The 22283-nt window shown below is 41.7% G+C and overlaps 1 protein-coding gene and 1 long non-coding RNA gene across 2 annotated transcripts; one reads left to right on the top strand and one right to left on the bottom strand.

Moving 5' to 3' along the window:
• Positions 1-673: 673 nt before the first annotated feature.
• On the bottom strand, positions 674-7326 carry LOC129840349 (uncharacterized). Its single transcript, XR_008757189.1, has 2 exons — positions 7239-7326; positions 674-6611 (listed from the first exon to the last, which is right to left on the bottom strand). It is a non-coding gene; the product is annotated as an uncharacterized LOC129840349 (long non-coding RNA).
• Positions 7327-7340: 14 nt separating this feature from the next.
• Positions 7341-18042, top strand: LOC129840348 (actin-related protein 3). Its single transcript, XM_055908159.1, has 12 exons — positions 7341-7537; positions 8276-8331; positions 10949-11073; positions 11512-11622; positions 11709-11804; positions 12162-12269; positions 14351-14494; positions 14719-14892; positions 16686-16778; positions 17019-17144; positions 17311-17394; positions 17588-18042. Exons 1-12 carry the CDS (start codon positions 7494-7496, stop codon positions 17681-17683), a joined length of 1257 nt encoding a protein of 418 aa, XP_055764134.1. The 5' UTR covers positions 7341-7493; the 3' UTR covers positions 17684-18042.
• Positions 18043-22283: the final 4241 nt, after the last annotated feature.

Here is a 22283-nt window from a genome sequence, read left to right as displayed (position 1 = left end):
GTGCCCTTCTTTGCGAGGCATTGAAAAATCTCCCTGGTCTTTGTGGTTGAATCTGTGCTTGAAATGTCCTACTCGTTTAAGGAAGCTTACAGATAATTGTATGTGTGGGGTACAGAGATGAGGTAGTCATTCAAAAATCATGTTGACCACTATTATTGAACACGGAATGAGTCCCTGCAACTTATTATGCGATTTGTTAAGAACATTAACTCCTGAACTTATTTAGGCTTGCCATAACACAGGGGTTGAATACCTATTGACCCAAGACATTTCAGCTATTCATTTTTTATTCATTTCAAAAAAACATTTCTAACAACATGTTGACATTATTTTGTGTAGATCAGTGACACAAAATCTAAATTGAATCCATTTTAAATTCAGGCAAAATGTGGAAAAACTAATAGGGGTGTGAATACTTTCTGAAGGCTCTCATGAGCTTAGTTCAACTGTTGTACCCCATTAGAACCCCAAATATAAGCTTGTTTAACTCAAGTTTGTAAACAATGTAAACGTCAACAAGCCTCAAAACACGGTTAAAACTATCATTTTGATATCATGTATGGTCAGTCTTTGCATCCATAGCTGTGTCTATGAGTTTGAGAGTGGTTACTAAAAGAGATTTGTGTCAGTTCAAATCTGGTATCAGGACAAAATGTGATTCAGAGTCACCGAATATATTTTAAGTATTTTAATTAAACTCAAGCGATAAATGGTAAATGCAATTTTTGTATATACGGGCTCAATGTATCATAACCCAGGATAAAACAGGGAACTGTGGAATGTACTCATATAGCAGTTCTTTACCTATGACAGCTTTAGTTCCAACTCGTCCGTTGGCCTATCATAGTAGAGGCTGAGCGCGGTTTAAACTTTTGCTCCGCCTTTGCTGGCACTCGAACTTGTCCAAGTCCCTTAGTGCTCTCCTCTGTCCACATCTGGTTGTTGGGTAGATTAGATCCGTCTTGTGTCTTCCCGTCGATTCTACACTCAAACAGTTCCTAATAGGGTATTGATCAGTACTCTAACCTCCCTGGTTGGCCTAGAGAGATGCACCCCTCCCCTCTCCAGATTGACCACAGCTTTTATGGCCTGTGTTGGTCAGTCCTTACACACCTACACACACACACACACACACATCTGTATTGTTTGTGTGTGTGTGTGTGTGTAACAAAACAATATTCATCTTCAAACAATATGCTAGCAGGCTATTGTGCATAAACATAAACCCTAACATTACACCCCACAATAACAAAATGTTTTGGTAAAAAGCTTAGGGATGGCCGTAGAGACATTTTCTCTTGGCCCATCCATAAGCTTTTTTTTTTACCAAAACAGAGGTGGGGTGTCCACTTTGTTATTGTTTCAAATGCAGATTCTAGCTTTAAGAGCAGCGAGCTGTGACCTGACAGTATTTTCATTAATATATACACTCACTGGTTAGTTTATTAGGTATACCACCCCGTTCACAAAATGGATCGCTCCTACTATACAATGAGTCACGTGGCTATAGCTTGCTATATAAAGCAGGCAGACAGACATCGAGGCATTCAGTTACTGTTCGATTGAACGTTGGGCAAAACTAATGACCTAAGCGACTTTGAGCATGATATGATCGTCGATTCCAGTATCTCAGAAACGGCCGACCCCCTGGGTTTTTCACTCACGACAGTGTCTAGGGTTTCCCGAGAACGGTGCGTTCAAACAAAAAACATCCAGTCAGCGGCAGTCCTGTGGGTGAAAACAGCTCGTTGATGAGAGAGGTCGAAGGAGAATGGCCAGAATCATGCAAGCTAACAGGTGGGCCACAACCAGACAGATAACGACGCAATACAACAGTAGTGTGCAGAAGGACATCTCGGAACAGACAACTTGTTGATACTTGTCACGGATGGGCTATTATAGCAGACGACTACACCAGGTTCAACTCCTATCAGCTAAAATGAAGAGAAAGGCAAGCGTTCACTATTACTGCACAATTGAGGAGTGGGAAAACATTGCCTGGTCCAAGGAATCCCAGTTCCTGTTGCGTCATGCTGATGGCAGAGTCAAGATTTGGCATAAAGCAGCATGAGTCCAGGGACCCATCCAGCCTGGTGTCAACGGTACAGGCTGGTGGCGGTAGTGTCCCGCCATCCGAACTGCAGAAACTGCATGATGTCATTACATCAGCATGGACCAACATACCTGTGGAACATTCAAAAATATAAAACGCATCATGTAAAGTATTGGTCCCATGTTTCATGAGTTTTCATAAAAGATACCAGAAATGTTGCACAAAAAGCTTATTTACATCCCTGTTAGTGAGCATTTCTCCATTGCCAAGATAATCAATCCACCTGACAAGTGTGGCATATCAAGAAGCTGATTGAAAATAAGTATGATTACACAGGTGCACCTTGTGCTGTGGACAATAAAAGGCCACTTTAAAATGTGTGTTTTTCCCCCCACAAAACATAATGCCACAGATGTCTCACGTTTTGAGGGAGCATGTAATTGGCATGCTGACTGCAGGAATGTCCACCAGAGCTGTTTCCAGATTAATTCATGTTCATTTCTCTACGCCATTTTAGAGAATTTGGCAGTACGGCCAACCGGCCTCACAACCGCAGACCATGTGTAACCATGCCAGCCCAGGACCTCCACATCTGGCTTCTTCACCTGCAGGATCATGAGACCAGCCACCTGGACAGCTGATGAAACTGAAGAGTATTTATGTCTGTAATAAAGCCATTTTTTTGCAAAAACAATATTCTGATTGGCCCAGCCCAGCTCCCCAGTGGGCACCCCTGCCCAGTCATGTGAAATCCATAAATTAGGGCCTAATGAATTTATTTAAATTCACTGATTTCCTTATATGAACAGTAACTCAGTAAAATTGTTGCAATTGTTACATTTATATTCTCATTCAATATAAACAGTACCAGTTATTGTAGAATAAGACATCAAAACTATGAAATAACACATATCGAATCATGTAGTAATCAAAAGTGTTAAACAAATCAAAATATATTTTAATTTTGAGATTCTTCACTAGTAGTTTTCCTTCACTCTGAGATTGTTTGGGTTGAGTTGGACCGCAATTGGGTTGAGGTCGTGTTGATTGTGGAGGCCAGGTCATCTGATGCAGTTCTCCATCACTCTCCTGCATGGTCAAATAGCCCTTACACAGCCTGGAGGTGTGTTTTGGGTCATTGTCCTGCTGAAAAACAAATGATAGTCCCACTAAGCGCAAACCAGATAGGATGGCGTATTGCTGCAGAATGCTGTGGTAGCCATGCTGGTTAAGTGTGCCTTGAATTGTAAATAAATCACAGACAGTGTCACCAGCAATGCACTCCCACTCCATCACACCTCCACCGCCATGCTTCATGGTGGGAACCACACATGAAAAGATCATCCGTTCACCTACTATGTCTCACACAGACACTGGTTGGAAACAAAAATCTCAAATTTGGTCTCATCAGACCAAAAGACAGATTTCCACCTGGTCGAATGTCCATTGCTGGTCTTGGCCCAAGCAAGTCTCTTCTTATTATTGGTGTCCTTTAGTAGTGGTTTCATTGCAGCATTTCTACCATAAAGGCCTGATTCTCGCAGTCTCCTCTGAACAGTTGATGTTGAGATGTGTCTGTACTTGAACTCTGTGAGGCATTTATTTGGGCCGCAATTTCTGAGGCGGGTAACTCTAATGAACTTATCCTTTGCAGCAGATGTAACTCTGGGTCTTCCTTAAGTGTCGGTCCTCATGAGAGCCAGTTTCATCATAGCGCTTGATGGCTTTTGCGACTGCAATTGAAGAAACTATCAAAGTTCTTAAAATTTTCTGGATTGACTGAGCTTCATGTCTTAAAGTAATGATGGACCATCGTTTCTCTTTGCTTATTTGAGTTGTTCTTGCCATAATATGGACTTGGTCTTTTACCAAATAGGGCTATCTTCTGTATACTAACCCTACCTTGTTTAAACACAACTGATTGGCTCAAACGCATTACGAAGTAAATAAATTCCCCAAAATGTACTTTTAACAAGGGACACCTGCTAATTGAAATGCATTCTAGGTGACTACCTCATGAAGCTGGTTGAGAGAATCCCAAGAGTGTGCAAAGCTGTTTAAGGCAAAGGGTGGCTATATTGAAAAATAAAATATATAGAATATATTTTGGTTTGTTTAACACCTTTTTGGTTAATTTTCAGAAAAGTAAAAATTAAGAAAAACCTTTGAATGAGTAGGTGTGTCCAAACTTTTGACTAGAATGGTATATTACATGACCAAAAGTATGTGGACACCTGCTCGTCAAACATCTCATTCCAAAATCATGTGCTTAATATGAGGTGGTTCCCCCTTTGCTGCTATAACAGCCTCCACTCTTCTGGGAACATTACTGTGGGGACATGCTTCCATTCAGCCACAAGAGCATTAGTGAGGCCGGGCATTGATGTTGGGCAATTAGGCCTGGCTATCGCGCTGAAACAGGAAAGGGGCTTCCCCAAACTGTTGCCACAAAGTTGGAAGCACAGAATTGTCTAGAATGTCATTGTATGCTGTAGTATTAAGATTTCTCTTCACTGGAACTAAGGGGCCTAGCCCGATCCATGAAAAACAGACCCAGACCATTATTCCTCCTCCACCAAACTTTACATTTGGCACTATGCATTGGGGAAGGTAGCGTTCTCCTGGCATCCGCCAAACCCAGATTCCCAGATGTAAACGCGTTCCCTGGAAGTATCACGCTTCACCATCTGGGGACGGACTGACAGATTTTGAAGCATGATTCATCACTCCAGAGAACGCGTTTCCACTGCTCCAGAGTCCAATGGCGGTAAGCTTTACACCACTCCAGGCGATGCTTGGCATTGCGCATGGGGATCTTAGGCTTGTGTCTGGCTGCTCGGCCATGGAAACCCATTTCATGGAGCTCTCACCGAACAGTAATTTTGCTGACGTTACTTCCAGAGGCAGTTTGGAAGTCGGTAGTGAGTGTTGCAATCTAAGACAGAGGATTATTACTCGGTACGCGCTGCAGCATTCGTTCTATGAGTTTGTGTTGCCTACCACTTCGCGGCTGAGCTAGTGTTGCTCCTAGACCATTCCACTTCACAATAACAGCACTTACAGTTGACCGGGGCAGCTCTAGCAGGGCAGACATTTGATTAACTGATTTGTTGGAAAGGTGCTACGTTGAAAGTCACTGAGCTCTTCAGTAAGACCATTCTACTGCCAATGTTTGTCTATGGAGATTGCATGGCTGTGTGCTTGATTTTATATAACTCTTAGGAACGGTGTGGCTGAAATAGCCGAAGGGGTGTCCACATACTTGTGTATATATAGTGTATATTTCTGTCCAGTTCCTGTGCTGTGATTGGATTGGCATTCGTCCTCTCTTTCTATAGCAGGGGTCTTCAACCTTTTCTTGCCCAGGGAACCTTTCATACATTAGCAAAATAGCATTTCTTTCACGTCTTGTCTTATCAAAGTGAATGATAATGTCCAGGAGAAGTATTTTAACCGTACCACAACTGGGAATTGATTCACGTTTAGATGGAGTATATGGTAGATAGGAAGGTCAAAATAATGAACCACTATCACGACTCAGGATATGACCCAAATGCAGACACAGGAGGCAGATAGTTTGGTTCTCATAATATGTATTATAACAAAGGGGTAGGCAAAGGGTAGGTAGAGGTTCGTAATCCAAGGCAGAGTCAATCATGGACAGAACGGCAGGCAGGGTCAGGACAGACAGAAAGGTCAGAACCCGGGAAGACTAGAAAACAAGAACTTGAAAAACAGGAAAGACACTGGTAAGACCTGACAAAACAAGACGAACTGGCAAGAGAAACAGAAAACGCAGGTATAAATACACAGGGGATACTGGGGAAGAATAGGAGACACTTGGTAGGGGGTGGAGACAAGCACAAGACAGGTGAAAAAGATCACGGTGTGACAGCCGTCACCTGGCGTCCAAACCAGGCACATACCTGGTGAGACATTATAACGTATTATGTGATTTGTTAAGCCAAATTTACTTCTGAAATAATTTAGGCTTACCTAAACAAATGGGGCAAATACTTATGTAACGACTATATTTTAGTTATTTAATTGATATTAATTTGTAAATATATATACACATACATATATATTTTCACTTTGACAGAGTATTTTGTGTAGATCAATGTAAAAAAAAAGTACAATTAAATCTATTTCAATCCCACAAGTTCAAGGGGGTGTACTTTCTATTGGCACTGACTGTACATTGTACTGTCAAATGTATATTGCCACCTCCTGGTGAAATAGTAATACACCCCAAGCTATAATAACAATTTACTGTATGCATCCTCTTTCTTATAGCAGCCCTTCAAATACAGTAACTCTGGGCCTGTACATTTAATATTAAATGAGGACAGAAATCATATGTACCTTTGAAAGGTTTCTCAGCTAAACTGTATCCATTTGTCAGCTTTTCCTCTTCCCATCCTAATGTCGACACACAGTAAAGGGATGGTTTCTCCCACTGACTGGAGAGGACCGTTTGAACAAGAAGAGAAAGCTGAGGGCTTTGGGAGGATATAGGGAGTGACGGACCACCGAAGTGAGCGATGGATGACTCTTCCTGGAGAGAAATAAGGCAATGTTCTGTAAAGCTCAGGTATTGGATCTAGTCTAGCCACTAGATGGCCCTCCATGATGGATCCAGCTCTCAGCCCCAGAGCTCTCTCAGCTAATATATCTTCTTTATCAGTGGCCTTCCATGTGGTCATGGTGGGAGGGAATTACAATCCTCCTTGGTTGGTTGATTGGCGGTAAATCAATGATATCATCTTTAAGCAGAGCAGGTCGCTGGAGATGTTTTTTGGGGGGGCTGCACTAGCCTATAGCTTCGAGGGACACATAGCTCTGAAAATGGAAACTTTTGAGAGATGGTCTTGGGTAACACTGATCACTCATGCAGTATATTTCTTGAATCTCCCAATTTGACCTATAGACTATTGAACAAAGTTTTCATGTTCACCCAAAAGGTCAATCTAACGCATTGATACAATGCTTTTTAATGTCATGGATTTCAATAGCGTCATGCAATGTTCAAAGAAGATATTCTATTCAGATAGTCTACTGCCCTCATCAGTAGTCACAGAATCCTGTCCGTGAATTGACTGCTACTATAAAAAGTAACGGTACATTATAGAGAATAATTGTTTAATATGTTTTACATGCAATTAGAAAGTGTACATTTACTTACCCATCTGATAAGGTGCGATATTAGAAATGCTTTAACAAACGTTATGATCAGCGTCGCGTCAGCCGCTTTTAACTTCCGCATCAGGTGATTGCGGAAGTAACTTCACTCTGCGGGTTCAGGGTTCCGCCTCTAAACTAGCTAGCTAAATAAATGATTATCCCTCTACCCAAAACAAACGACTTTCCTTTTTATAAGACTCATTTGGAATATAGCAGCAATTCACCATTGCAATCTGCAGTAGATATTTAAGGAAACATGGCTGGACGTCTACCGGCTTGTGTAGTTGACTGTGGCACAGGGTAAGTAGCAAGTGCTAATGCTAATAGCAAGCTAACTAATTCATTGGCTTTAGCTAGATACACCCAGACATGGCATACACGTTGGGCGTGCAAAGTAAACAAATCAAGATAGCTAGCTAGTCAGCAACAACCTTTATTTGCTTCATTTCGTTTAATCCAGCCAGCAAACTAGCTAGTTAACCATTTTAGGTTCAAGAAGATAACTTGCTAGTAGCTATTTTCCATCAGTGTCCCCCACTCGTTAAAGTTACATTAGCAGTATGCATTGATTTTAATCTGTTACTGTAGTCTACGTAACATGTATGTTTCAATTTGTGGAAGCGTATAACTGGCCTAGTCCACAGACAGTCATGCCACCCTTATCTCACCTCATTTGCTCACATTGTATATATACTTATTTTTCTACTGTATTATTGACTGTATGTTTTGTTTATTCCATGTGTAACTCTGTGTTGTTGTATGTGTCGAATTGCTATGCTTTATCTTGGCCAGGTCGCAGTTGCAAATGAGAACTTGTTCTCAACTAGCCTACCTAGTTAAATAAAGGTGAAAAAAAAAGATTAGTGGTTTACAACCTTTTCGGTTACTGTACCACCAACTGAATTTTGCTCTGCTCGCACTGAGTATCCCAGAAGTACCCCCCCCCCCCCCCATGATCATGCATCATGAGCTATAATGATTACAACATTATGATCTATATAACCCACTGAACTTTCTCATGCAATGCATTTGTTGTAGGTACACAAAGATTGGATATGCTGGAAACACAGAGCCACAGTTTATTGTTCCTTCATGTAAGTATTTCTGTATCGTACAGCAGCGGTTCCCAAACTCTGTGCACATTTTGTTTTTTGCCCTAGCACTAAACAGCTGATTGAAATAATCAACTGATCATCAAGCTTTGATCATTTGAATCAGCTGTGTAGTGCTAGGGCAAAAACCAACCCTTGGGGTCCCGAGGACCGAGTTATGTCATTCTAATGATAATGTACCATGTCCATTCATATGTAGCCCTTGATCATGACTATAAGATCCTTTCCATTACACAAGTCATTGGACGAAGGTGTCTTCTGTACTGAGCGGTTTTGTTAAGAACCGCAAAGCTCGGTCTGAACATTAACACACATCGCTTGCAGTACGGTTTTGGCAGCATAAGGGCCTTTATCTTTTATATCAGCCAGAAATAATAATGAAAGAAAATAGGGTTAGGGTTCCCACACGGCCATATTTCCATGTTACAGCGCTTGTTTATGGAAAACAGATAGAATAAAGAGTGGGCTACCTGTACTAAATAGCTATCTGCTTCTCCGAACACCTGTGTGTAAACGGAAGACGGACGCCACAAATGTGTTGTCACTGAGAAATACGGTCAGCTGTGTTAAAACAGTGTACAGGAAGTGTGAATCTTGCATTTGTGATTATTTTGATGTGATATGAAAGTAGAGGGATTTATGTTTTTAGAACCATACCGCAATTGAGAATCAATTCACGTTTAGATGGAGTATTTGGTTGTTTTGGCTTCCAGAGCTTGGTATATAAGCCAAATAATGGAGTAAAGGAGCCTAACTCATAAGGCGGACATACTGTATGGTCATTAGTTAAATGAATCTGCTGAAAGCATTTGGGTATCGGTCCTTCCTGTTTTTCTTATCTGATTGGAGTGCTCAATGGAAGTAGGCGAACACGCCTAATTCAACAAAAATGTAAAATCACAAAGTTTGAGTTGGCTGCCTTCCTCTAGCATTGAGTCATCCAGTGGACCCTAAATGGCAATGCTAGCTTGTTAGAGGCACCATAGACTAGTTATTCAGCGATAAATCCAAACCATTTGTCTATTATTAATAATCTTAGCCTATTCACTTGTTTTCAGTACTTGAAACTGTACAGACACAGCTCGAAAGGAAGCTAGTCTAGCCCATATTCAGTGATATGGCTCCATAGCAGAAGTCCCCTTGTACCCATGCTGACTAGAATAACGGACAAGCTTGCCAAGGCCACCTGCCTGTGGACTTGAAGTAGCCAGTAGATAGATGACATGTGCACGTTTAGAAGCCTGGATGGATGACAAGTAGGCCTACACATTTAGAGGATACAAGGAAGTAGTTGAGGGAACAATGTTCATCGTCCGACATTATAATAATAGATAATGTATGCCATTTAGCAGACACTTTTATCAAAATAGACTTAGTCATGCGTGCATACATTTTACGTACGTGTGGGCCCGGGAAACCTATGTCATCAACTTTGACAATGAAGTCACATTATGCAGGTAGTTAAAGGCTCAATGCAGCTGTTTTTATGTCAACATCAAATCATTTCTGGGTACAATTAAGTACCTTACTGTAATAGTTTTCCATTCATATAGTCAAAAATAAACAAAAATGGCTTTTAAGCAAACTATTATAATTATCAAGCAATAATTTTGCTAGGACTGTTTGGGTGCAGTCTGAGTAGGGTTGGAACAACTGAAAACTAGCTGTTATTGGCAAAGTAGTTTGGAACTCTCTTTTGTTATTGGTCTAACTTATTTACCGTCTCGTGATGTCACCAGGCAAGCCGTAACTCAGTCCATGCAAAACCTGCTGATTAGAAGGTCCTGTGTCTAATGTGTTTTCAAATCAAAAGAGAACGGTCGCGCTCTCCCAGAAGCTTACCTGATGCGTAAAAAACGTAAATTCAGACAAAGGGGTGTAATCACAGCAGCAAGTTTTGTAACCCGTTGCCACAAGAAAAGGGCAACCACTGAAGAACAACCATTTTAAATGAAACCCATATATGTTTATTTTCCCATTTGTACTTGGAACTATTTTCACAATGTTGTAACAAATAGCCATATTATGACATTTGAAATGTCTCTATTCCTTTGAAACTTTGGTGTGTAATGGTCACTGTTCATTTTTAATAGTTTATTTATCTATTTTACTTGATTTGGCAATGTAAACATATGTTTCCCATGCCAATAAAGCCATTTGAATTGATTTGAATTTAATTGAATTCATTCTGACTATTTTGAGAAAGTGATACTGGCTTTATTCCTATGGTGTCACATGGGGGACAAACATCCGTAACCGCCACATCGAACCACACCCCCATGACTGAAATCTTGTTTTTCGTAATGAGCAACCGAAAAACCCATTTAGAATCAGTGCGTTCAGTATCTCTTTAATAAAAATGTGGCTATTTGTGTACTGATTTTACAAGACAAATGGAAGTAATAGGCCTGCCGCTCATTGAGTTTCCTCTCTTGTGTTTAGCATCAGCAGTCTGCTTTCCCTACGCTTGATTTAATCCGCTCAGCTGCGTAACGTTGACTATCAGCACCCTCAAGTCATGATGTTTCAATCAACAATGTCCTAACCATATGTAGGCTGGTACTAAGGTTTAATGGCGTTGAATCTTCCTAAACTTCAGGTATTGCCATCAAGGAGTCGGCCATGGTTGGAGACCAAGCCCAGCGCAGGATGACGAAGGGGGTGGACGATCTGGACTTTTACATCGGTGACGAGGCAATAGACAAACCAAATTATGCAACAAAGGTACATTGCATTTTCCAGTGATGAGAGGTCTACTTAAAGGGTGATCTGCAGGCTCTACATACATTTTGTGATTTATATTCTAAAGTAATTAATATAATTAATTTATAACTTCCTCATAAGCTTGGTTCAACTGGCAAATCCCATCAGAACCGAAATATAATCTTGTTTTACTCCAATGTTTGTAAACAAAACATGGTGAAACTATGTTGGATGGTCAGTCCTTGCAACCATATCTCTATCCATGCATTTTAGAGTGGTTACATTTCTTCACCCCCATTAGTCAGATTTTTACCGAAACTGTCGGAGAGTTCGCTTTGTTATTGTTTCAACTGTAGATTGCCACTTTTAAAGTTAAATTGTAAAGTCAAGCTGATTGCCTGTTAACTGAGTAGCCTAATGGAAAAATACTGTTGTCTGTGTGGTTGTTCCCCTTGTTAGTGGCCCATTCGTCATGGGATCGTGGAAGACTGGGATCTCATGGAGAGGTTCATGGAACAGGTCATCTTCAAGTATCTGAGGGCAGAGCCCGAGGACCACTACTTCCTCTTGGTACGTTCATAACATGCACATTAGTGTGGAAATTATATGACCTAGTAGCAGGAATTTAGGGGGTTTTGTACTTTTCTTCTCCACAGACAGAGCCTCCTCTGAATACACCTGAAAACAGAGAGTACACAGCAGAGATTATGTTTGAGTCCTTCAACGTTCCAGGTCTTTACATCGCTGTACAGGTAAATCCTCTCTACGTTCTATGTTGGTTCTATATAATCTCTTCCCTGCACCTCTTCATGTTCAAGGGTCAAGTCAAACTTGATTTCGAATGCATTATCACAACTCTCAATACACTTCACAGAGGAAATTAGGGTGTCCGCGAAACCTCGGGGTGGATCTCAGTTCTGGGACCCTTTTCAAAACAGGAGTAGGAGTGCTGATCTAGGATCAGATCTCCCCACTGACTATATGTAATCTTATTGATTGTGATCTAAAAGGCTAAACTGATCCTAGATTAACACTCCTGATCTGAGACTCTTTGAATACATGTTGTAATCATTAGTGGAAAGTGACAGGGTCTGTGTTTCCCTTCTCAGGCGGTCCTGGCGCTGGCAGCCTCATGGACCTCCAGACAAGTGGGCGAGAGGACACTGACGGGGACGGTGATTGATAGCGGTGATGGGGTCACCCACGTCATCCCAGTGGTGGGTACATGCCTTCAATCATCATTCCATGTAGTCTTTACTAGAACTGGGTCATGTTTAGTAGGTAGCAAATGTTTTGAAGCAAAATGAAATGGGGAGGAAATTCCTGAACTTGTCCAACAAGAACACATTTTCTTAATCTGTTGCAAAAGTTTGGAACGGTGTGCTCTACTGAACACTACTCGGATGTATCCGACCTACAGTTGAAGTCGGAAGTTTACATACACCTTAGCCAAATACATTTAAACTCAGTTTTTCACAATTCCTGACATTTAATCCTCGTAAAAATTCCCTGTCTTAGGTCAGTGATTTACACTTTTTAAAATCTTTATTTAACTAGGCAAGTCAGTTAATAAGAATAAATTCTTATTTTCAATGACGGCCCAGGAACAGTGGGTTAACTGCCTTGTTCAGGGGCAGAATGACAGATTTTTACCTAGTCAGCTCGGGGATTCGATCTTGCAACCTTTCGGTTACTAGTCCAACGCTCTAACCATTAACAATGTGAAATGTCAGAATAGTAGTAGAGAGAATGATTTATTTCAGCATTTATTCCTTTCATCACATTCCCAGTGGGTCAGAAGTTTACATACACTCAATTAGTATTTGGTAGCATTGCCTTTTAAATTGTTTAACTTGGGTAAAATGTTTCGGGTAGCCTTCCACAAGCTTCCCACAATAAGTTGGGTGAATTTTGGCCCGTTCCTCCTGACAGAGCTGGTGTAACTGAGTCGGGTGTGTAGGCCTCCTTGCTCGTCTATGCTTTTTCAGTTCTGCTCACAAATTTTCTATAGGAATGAGGTCAGGGCTTTGTGATGGCCACTCCAATCCTTGACTTTGTTGTCCTTAAGCCATTTTGCCACAACTTTGGAAGTATGCTTGGGGTCATTGTCCATTAGGAAGACCCATTTGCGACTAAGCTTTAACTTCCAGACGGATGTCTTGAGATGTTGCGTCAATATATACACATAATTTTCCTGCTTCATGATGCCGTCTATTTTATGAGAAGTGCACCCTTCCCTCCTGCAGCAAAGCACCCCCACAACATGATGCTGCCACCCCCGTGCTTCTTGGTTGGGATGGTGTTCTTCAGGCATGCAAGCCTCCCCCTTTTCCTCCAAACATAACGATGGTCATTATGGCCAAACAGTTCTATTTTTGTTTCATCAGACCAGAGGACATTTCTCCAAAAAGTATGATCTTTGGCCCCATGTGCAGTTACAAACTGTAGTCTGGCTTTTTTATGGCGGTTTTGGAGCAGTGGCTTCTTCCTTGCTGAGCAGCCTTTCAGGTTATGTCGATCTAGGACTCGTTTTACTGTCGATATAGATACTTTTGTACCTGTTTCCTCCAGCATCTTCACAAGGTCCTTTGCTGTTTTTCTGAGATTGATTTGCACTTTTCGCCCCAAAGTACGTTCATCTCTAGGAGACAGAACGCGTCTCTTTCCTGAGCGGTATTACGGCTGCGTGGTCCCATGGTCTTTATACTTGCGTACTATTGTTTGTACAGATGAACGTGGTACCTTCAGGCGTTTGGAAATTACTCCCAAGGACGAACCAGAATTTTCTTTCTTGAGGTCTTGGCTGATTTATTTCGATTTTTCCATGATGTCAAGTAAGAGGCACTGAGTTTGAAGGTAGGCCTTGAAATACATCCACAGGTACACCTCCAATTGACTCAAATGATGTCAATTAGCCTATCAGAAGCTTCTAAAGCCATGACATAATTTTCTGGAATTGTCCAAGCTGTATAAAGGCACAGTCAATTTAGTGTATGTAAACTTCTGACCCAATGGAATTGTGATACAGTGAAATAATCTGTCTGTAAACAATTGTTGAAAAAATTACTTGTGTCATGCACAAAGTAGATGTCCTAACCGACTTGTTCAAAACTATAGTTTGTTAACAAGAAATGTGTGTAGTGGTTGAAAAACAAGTTTTAATGATTCCAACATAAGTGTATGTAAACCTCCGACTTCAACTGTATATACTATTGCTAACACATACATGGTAACATATTACATTCCTGTATGAGCGATAATGGATTGTGTGGTCGATTGGTGTTGTGTTTTCTACCAGGCGGAAGGCTATGTAATCGGTAGCTGTATAAAGCACATCCCCATCGCTGGTCGAGACATCACCTACTTCACCCAGCAGCTGCTGAGAGAGCGGGAGGTGGGCATCCCACCAGAGCAGTCATTGGAAACAGCCAAAGCCGTCAAGGTACCTAGACATTTCTAACTTTTTGTTCCCTACACAAAGCGAAGGAATTAATGCATGTATTATTTGTGAGCATTTCTCAGGTTCAACAGCAGAGGTCACCATTGACTAGAGATGTACAGTCACAGATCATGACTCCTTCTTGTTAAATCTTTGGCATCTACCCAGTGTCTTATGTACACTTGGTTATGACTTACAATTGATAACGGTTCCATATTGTGTTCCAGGAAAGGTTCAGTTACGTCTGCCCTGACCTGGTGAAAGAGTTCAACAAGTACGATACGGACGGCTCCAAGTGGATCAAGCAGTACACGGGCATCAACTCCATCAGCAAGAAGGAGTTCACCATCGACGTGGGCTATGAGCGCTTCCTCGGCCCCGAGATCTTCTTCCACCCAGAGGTATGATCCCATTGATTTTCAATATATATTGTTGTGCTTGTATTATGTAATGTATCTAGTGCTGAGTCCTTTTTGGTTTGATTATTAAAACATAACTTCGGATTTCGGTTTCGAAAATCATTTTTAAACATTAAATGCATTGTGCAGTATGTGGGTTGAATACTGTAACAACACAGAATAAAACAATTAATAAAAGTCTCATGGTGGTAGTGACCGCCCATTACTGCTTATCACCTATAACCATAATTTATTCACATTACTTTAATAAAATATTTCAGTTGTTGTGTATATTACATTTGTTTTATTTGATGATTTTATTATTCATTCCAAGTCATCATCTCTTTAGAACTGCTGCTTATGCTGTCTAACAAAATCACTATTTTGTAGTTCTTTAAAGTAAATAAGGCATATTTTAATGACTGCTGAATACCAACTATCAATCACTTAGATCATGTATATTCAGGTAGAGATATACTATATATACAAAAGTATGTGGACACCCCTTCAAATGAGTGGATTCTGCTTTTTCAGCCACACCCGTTGCTGACAGGTGTATAAAATTGAGCACACCGCCATGCAATCTTCATAGACAAACATTGGCAGTAGAATGGCCTTACTGCAGAGCTCAGAGACTTTCAACATGGCACCGTCATAGGATGCCACTTTCCCAACAAGTCAGTTCGTCAAATTTCTGCCCTGCTAGAGCTGCCCCGGTCAACTGTAAGTGCTGTTATTGAGAAGTGGAAACATCTAAGAGCAACAACGGCTCAGCCGCGAAGTGGTAGGCCACACAAGCTCACAGAACGGGACCGCCAAGTGCTGAAGCGTGTAAAAATCGTCTGTCCTTGGTTGCAACACCCACTACCGAGTTCCAAATTGCCTCTGGAAGCAATGTCAGCACAATAACTGTTTTGTCGGGAGCATCATGAAATGGGTTTTGATGGCCGAGCAGCCGCACACAAGCCTGTCATCACCATGTGCAATGCCAAGCGTCGGCTGGAGTAGTGTATAGCTCGCCACCATTGGACTCTGGAGCAGGGAAAATTAGTTCTCTGGAGTGATGAATCACACTTCACCATCTGGCAGTCCGACAAACTAATCTGGGTTTGGCGGATGCCAGGAGAACGTGGCAACAGTTTGGGGAAGGCCCGTTCCTGTTTTCAGCATGACAATAGCCCCGTGCACAAAGGAAGGTGCATACAGAAATGTTTTTTCGAGATCGGTGTGGAAGAACTTGACTGGCCTGCACAGAGCCTTGATGTCAACCCCATCGAACACTATTGGGATGAATTGGAACGCCGACTGCATGCCAGGCCCAACATCAGTGCCAGACCTCACTAATGCTCTTGTGGCAAAATGGAAGCAAGACAATGTTCCAACATCTAGTGGAAAGACAATGTTCCAACATCTAGTGGAAAGCCTTCTCTCTCTATATCACCTCACGACCATGCATTCTTCTCAGTTTATGTTATGCCTACTACTGAACAGACTGGACAAGTAGATGCACAATGGATTATGGTCATTGTAGTTAATTACCATGTTTTTATGCGCTAACCTATGTGGAATCTTGGCCTGTTGGAAACTACAACTCCCTACAACTACAACTCCCTACTACATTGCACAGTTCAGGCTAGATCTGCTTTATCTCTGGAGAAACTGTGCGATGTGCAGCATTGAGCTCCCAGGAGAAAACTGAACTGACATTGGTCAATTAGTTGTTTAAAAAAATAAAAGAAATAACTGACATTTCTGTTAATAACATTGGATGTACTGTATGTTTTCTCCTCCCCCAGTTTGCCAACCCTGACTTCACCCAGCCCATCTCCGAGGTTGTTGACGAGGTCATTCAGAACTGTCCTATTGACGTCCGACGTCCCCTCTATAAGGTACGTCTGGGGAGTTCAAGTTTTGTTTTATTTCATTCACATGACAGGCGACAAGAACGTTGTGTTTGACAATATAAAAACAGCCCTCATGATTTATTGAAATGATAAACGTATGCCAGATACTGAGACTTGTCTCCATCCAGAAGTTATGAGGATGAAATGGGTTTTACTTTCTAAATGATCTATTCAGGAGTATGTCAAGGTTCCACGTGTATATTTACCTTGTCTGTCGCTATGCAGAACATTGTGCTCTCTGGAGGCTCCACTATGTTCAGAGATTTTGGCCGTCGTCTGCAGAGGGACCTGAAAAGGACAGTGGACGGCAGACTGAAACTCAGTGAGGAACTGAGCGGTGGCAAGTTGAAGGTGAGAACCGATTTACATTTGACCTAGTCAGCTGAAGGACTCTTATAGGGATGCTATAGCTTTATGGCTCCTAAAATGTTCAAAATGATGTCATATTTTGCATTTCCAGCATAGTCATCGGTGTTATTGGCTCAATAATGACCTATGTTTCATGTTCTTTTGCCAGCCCAAACCCATCGATGTGCAAGTCATCACTCACCACATGCAGAGATACGCTGTTTGGTTTGGCGGGTCCATGTTGGCATCAACTGTGAGTTCTAAAACTTAGAGGGGTCTTTGTCTGTTAACTCATGTTACTATCAGAAATATATATTCTACTGATGTAAAAGCTCAAGACAGACACTTGGAGGTTTTGTTAGCCTTGGTTAGAATATACAATTTTAAACTTGAAGGGAAAAGTGTACACCAACAATTAATAACGGTCATGTCTACTCTTTCCTCAGCCGGAATTTTACCAAGTGTGCCACACCAAAAAAGACTATGAGGAGATCGGACCGAGCATCTGTCGCCATAATCCTGTCTTCGGGGTCATGTCTTAAAAAGGACTTCCCTCAGTTATCACTGGAGCTTGCAGTTGGAGCAGAATGGAGTGAACGGACAGAGGCAGAGTGGCATTACTGCACTACGGTCGCTGCTTAATCTAGCCTATTTCCAGGGCTGCGGTTACAGACAAAATACATGAAGAGAATGACATAGAAATAGAATGACTAGATTCTATTCCTATGGAGAATGACTCATTTATCAACTGCAGACCAAACTATCAGGCTGACAAACGGGGGTGAATATCTATGTAAAAGAGAAGGAAATGGTGTCTTAAAGCCAAAAGCATTTTCAGAGCAATTGTGTGGACACAAAATAATGTGCAAGAACATAATAAAGTCAATTCATGTATGATTAAGTATGTGCCCCGATGTATGTTATTATGGTATCCACACATACAGTAATTAAGTACAGTTGGATTATATTTAGTCAATAGCTCTTTTTTTTCAGATGCACTTCTCTGTGTGTTCAGGGGTATAGCTTGTTTATATTTTGTATTATTGAGTTTATATATATATATATATATATATATATATAAAGAATAATTTTGGGGGGGACAAGAACCCATAACATCCCATGTAATATTGACAGTGGTTGTATTCTCTCAAACTAACGTAGTCTTGTGTGGTCGCTTCGTGGATTGGTTTGGAATAATGCATGAATCCCTGAATCATACAGTATCTTCACCCAAAAAGTTACATTTATTATCCGTTAAATTGAAATGACTGTTAGACCATCATTGCTGTCGAGGATCTCGTGTATTTCTCCATGTACCAAATCTGTGGATTTCAACGCCTACCCACACTCCAATAAAGGTAGACAGATATTTCTATAAATGTGTCTCGATGGTTATGGCCTGAAAGGACTTTTAATGTTACAGTAAGTGTCTTAAGTCTAGAAAGTGCTTTCGCTATGTTACTTTCAAAACAAGGTGAATGAACAAAGCAGTAAATTTAAGATGAAATGATATTCAGCAATGGAATTCCCCCCAACACATTTCAGGGAGTGACTACGTCAGGAATTAACATAAATTGGACAAATGAGTTGTATATACCAAAGATGGTGGATTAAAAAATATGTTTAATATGGCTGTTTACCATTTAAAATCAAGGTTCCTGTCTGTAAGTGGGTGTTCCCTCTCGCGCGAGCATGCTTTCCTGCATGAGCTCAGGGTTCCTCCATTTGGTCGTGTTCCCCTGCTCAGACGTTGCATGCATCAACCAATGGTTGCGTGCGATGTCATAGACTGTGTCATCGACTAACAGATTGCTATAACATGTGGTTAGCTCTTAGCTGATAGTTAACTATCCAGGTGTTTTAAGATCTGGTATGCGTCAGCAACGCCTGGACAGAGGAACGTCCAATCTCTAGCATGCTCATACAAAAGAGGGAACGCCCACTTACACAGGTAGGATTTTTTTCAATGGATAACAGTCAAATCACTTCAATATTACTGTCTGATCACCACATTTCAAAAAGAGGGCTCACGATTTTAAACGATCGCTGTACATATGCTGCAAAAATTGGTTCAATCAAGCCATACTTTTCCCTCACCAGTGCATTATTGTGACACATTGGACAGAAATCACTGCAAAATGTCACAATTACCAGAGCAAAAAAGCGGCAATAATGTTGCATTCATAACCAACTGGAGATGGTAATTATTCATAAAACCAGTTGGATGTATTCACGTGCTTGAACTAGTTGAGAAATGTTGATTGGCTAATGGCCAACCAGCTGCATCAACAATAAACTAAAAGTACAGCTACAGTATCATACTTGTAAATAAAGTATAGTGTTCAAAAACCATATTAATAGATTTTTTTTTAAATAAATAATGTTTTGCTGGTACATTTAACTGCCTAAAATGCTGTTATTGAGGTCCTTTTCTTAGTAGTTGACGTCAGAGGTCAGCATGTGGGAGAAGTCTGTGCTCAGGAATGATGGTGGTTTCAGACAACTGTGAAAAAATATATCAGTGATCTTCCGGTTGTAAAGTCGGAGCTCTAGCAAGATGCCCAAGTTTCCGACTTAGAATTCCGAGTTGACCGCTCAATATCAAGGAACTGGAATTCCGTTGATGACAAATCAAAACAAATGTTCCAGTGAACGCACTGAAGTAGGAAGTCAGAGATTTCCGAGTTCCAAGATCCAAGTAGCCAGTTGTTTTGAACACGGTTTCCCACTTGTAATTACGAATTGGAGGGGCGTTCAAGTGTATTTTTCCCAGTCGTATGTGGTAATAGCACCTTCCCAGTTGGTTGAGACCGCAGCATAAGTTAAAAAAAACTTGACCAATAGAGTACATTTTAAACTTGTCTAATAAAGACGGTTGATTAGCCTAGGTGGGAGTCATGGGTAACTTCAATTCAACATGGCTCCCGGAATATGAATATGTCAACTTAAATGGACGGACGGACGGGACTCTAAAAACTGCAATATTCTTTGCTTTTCTGAAACATGGCTCTCGGACAAGATACCCCCATGGCTATCAAACTGGATGGATTCTCCGTTCACCAGGCGGACAAGACAGTGGAGTCTGGGACATCTAGGGGGAGGGGTTTTCCTCTACATCAACACAGACTGGTGTGCTAACTCCAGTGCGGTGGAAGTGCCGACCCACTGTTCACCTGTCTTGGAATACCTGATGGTCAAATGCCGACCCTTTTATCTCCCGAGAGAGATTTCAGCTGTTATCGTGACTGTTCTATACATTCCACCTCAGTACAAGGAAAATAACAAGCTGGCACTTAACGAACTGTACAAGGCTATAAACAAGCAAGAAACTCCACATCCAGATGCTGCTTTTCTGGTTGCCGGGGATTTTAATTCCACGTCACTAATACACGGGATGCCCAACTTCCATCAACATGTCTCCAATGCCACTAAGGACGATAAAGTCCTACCACTGTTATTCTACCCACAAGCCAGCATACAAGGCCTTCCCACGTCCGCCATTCGGCAAATCAGATCATGACTCCGTACTCCTGCTTCCTGTTAACAAGCAGAAACTCAAACAGGAAGTTACCCGTGACTCGCTCGGTTGAAATTGGTCAACAGAATCAGAGATTATGCTACAGCTTTGCTAGCGCTGATTTGAATATGTTTTGAGACTCCACTAACCAACTCCGTCACTGGCTTCATTAGAAAATGTATCGGCGATGTTGTCCCCACGGCGAGGGTTCGCTGCTTCCCCAATCAAAAGCCCTTGATTAACACAGAGGTTGACGGTAAACTAAAGGACAGTGTTACCGCACACAGAACTATCGTAGACAACCCTGGGGCTATGGCAGATGACAGGAATAAGTACAAGAAGTCCCGCTATGACCTCCGCAGAGTCATCAAATGAGCAAAAGGACAATATAGGAACAAGGTGGAATCAAACTACACAGGATCCGACGCCCGCCACACGTGGCAGGGACTACAGTCCTTTACGGATGGCAAATTAAGACCCAACCGTGATCTGCCCAACAATGCCTCTCTACCAGACGAACTCCACGCATTTTATACATGCTATGACAACAACAAGATCGTGCCAGGTGTGAGGGTCCTCACCGACCGTATGGATTGGGTGATCTCGCTCTCCGAGGCAGACGTGAGAAAGGTCTTTATTCAGGTCAACACATGCAAGGCCACGTGGCCCGACCTTATTCCGGGGTGCATTCTCGGAGCATGCGCAGAACAGCTGTCAGGCATAATTTTCAACCTCTCCTTGTCCCATACTGTAATCCCCACATGTTTTAAGATGAACACCATTATTCATGTCCATAAGAACTCTAAGGCTTCATGCCACAAGAACTATCGCCCTGTAGCACTCATTTCTGTAATCTGTAATCATGAAGTGCTTTGAGAGGCTGGCTATGGCACAGATTAACTCCACCATCCCAGACACCCTAGACCCACTCCAATTTGCATACCGCCCCCAACAGATCCATAAATGACACAATCTCAATTGCACTCCATACTGCCCTCACCCACCTAGATAAGAGGAATACCTACGGTGCATTCAGAAAGTATTCAAACCCCTTGACTTTTTCAATATTTTGTTACCTTACAGCCGTATTCTAAAATTGATTAAATTCTTTCTTTTTATCATCAAACTACACACAATACCACATAATGACAGAGCAAAAACTGTCTTCTTGGGTATGACACTACAACATTGGCAAACCTGTATCTGGGAAGTTTCCCCTATTATTCTGTACAGATCCTCTCAAGCTCTATCAGGTTGGATGGGGGGCATTGCAGCTATTTTCAGGTCTCTCCAGAGGTGTTAGATCAGGTTCAAGTCCGTGCTCTGGCTGGGTCACTCAAGGACATTCAGAGACTTGTCCCGAAGCCACTCCTGCATTGTCTTGGCTGTGTGCTTAGGGTCGTTGTCCTGTTGGAAGGTTAACCTTTGCCCGAGTCTGAGGTCCCGAGAGCTTTGAAGCAGGTTTTCATCAAGGATCTCTCTGTACTTTGCTCCCTTCATCTTTCCCTGGATCCTGACTAGTTCCCAGTCACTGCTGCTGAAAAACATCCCCACAGCATGATTCTGCCACCACCATGCTTCACCGTAGGGATGGTGCAAGGTTTCCTCCAGACGTGACACCTTGC

This window comes from Salvelinus fontinalis, chromosome 41 (genome assembly GCF_029448725.1).
Source record: "Salvelinus fontinalis isolate EN_2023a chromosome 41, ASM2944872v1, whole genome shotgun sequence".
NCBI classification, from domain to species: domain Eukaryota; kingdom Metazoa; phylum Chordata; class Actinopteri; order Salmoniformes; family Salmonidae; genus Salvelinus; species Salvelinus fontinalis.
The sequence above is the reverse complement of the archived record's forward strand: the minus strand, read 5'-3'. Positions and strand labels throughout refer to the sequence as shown.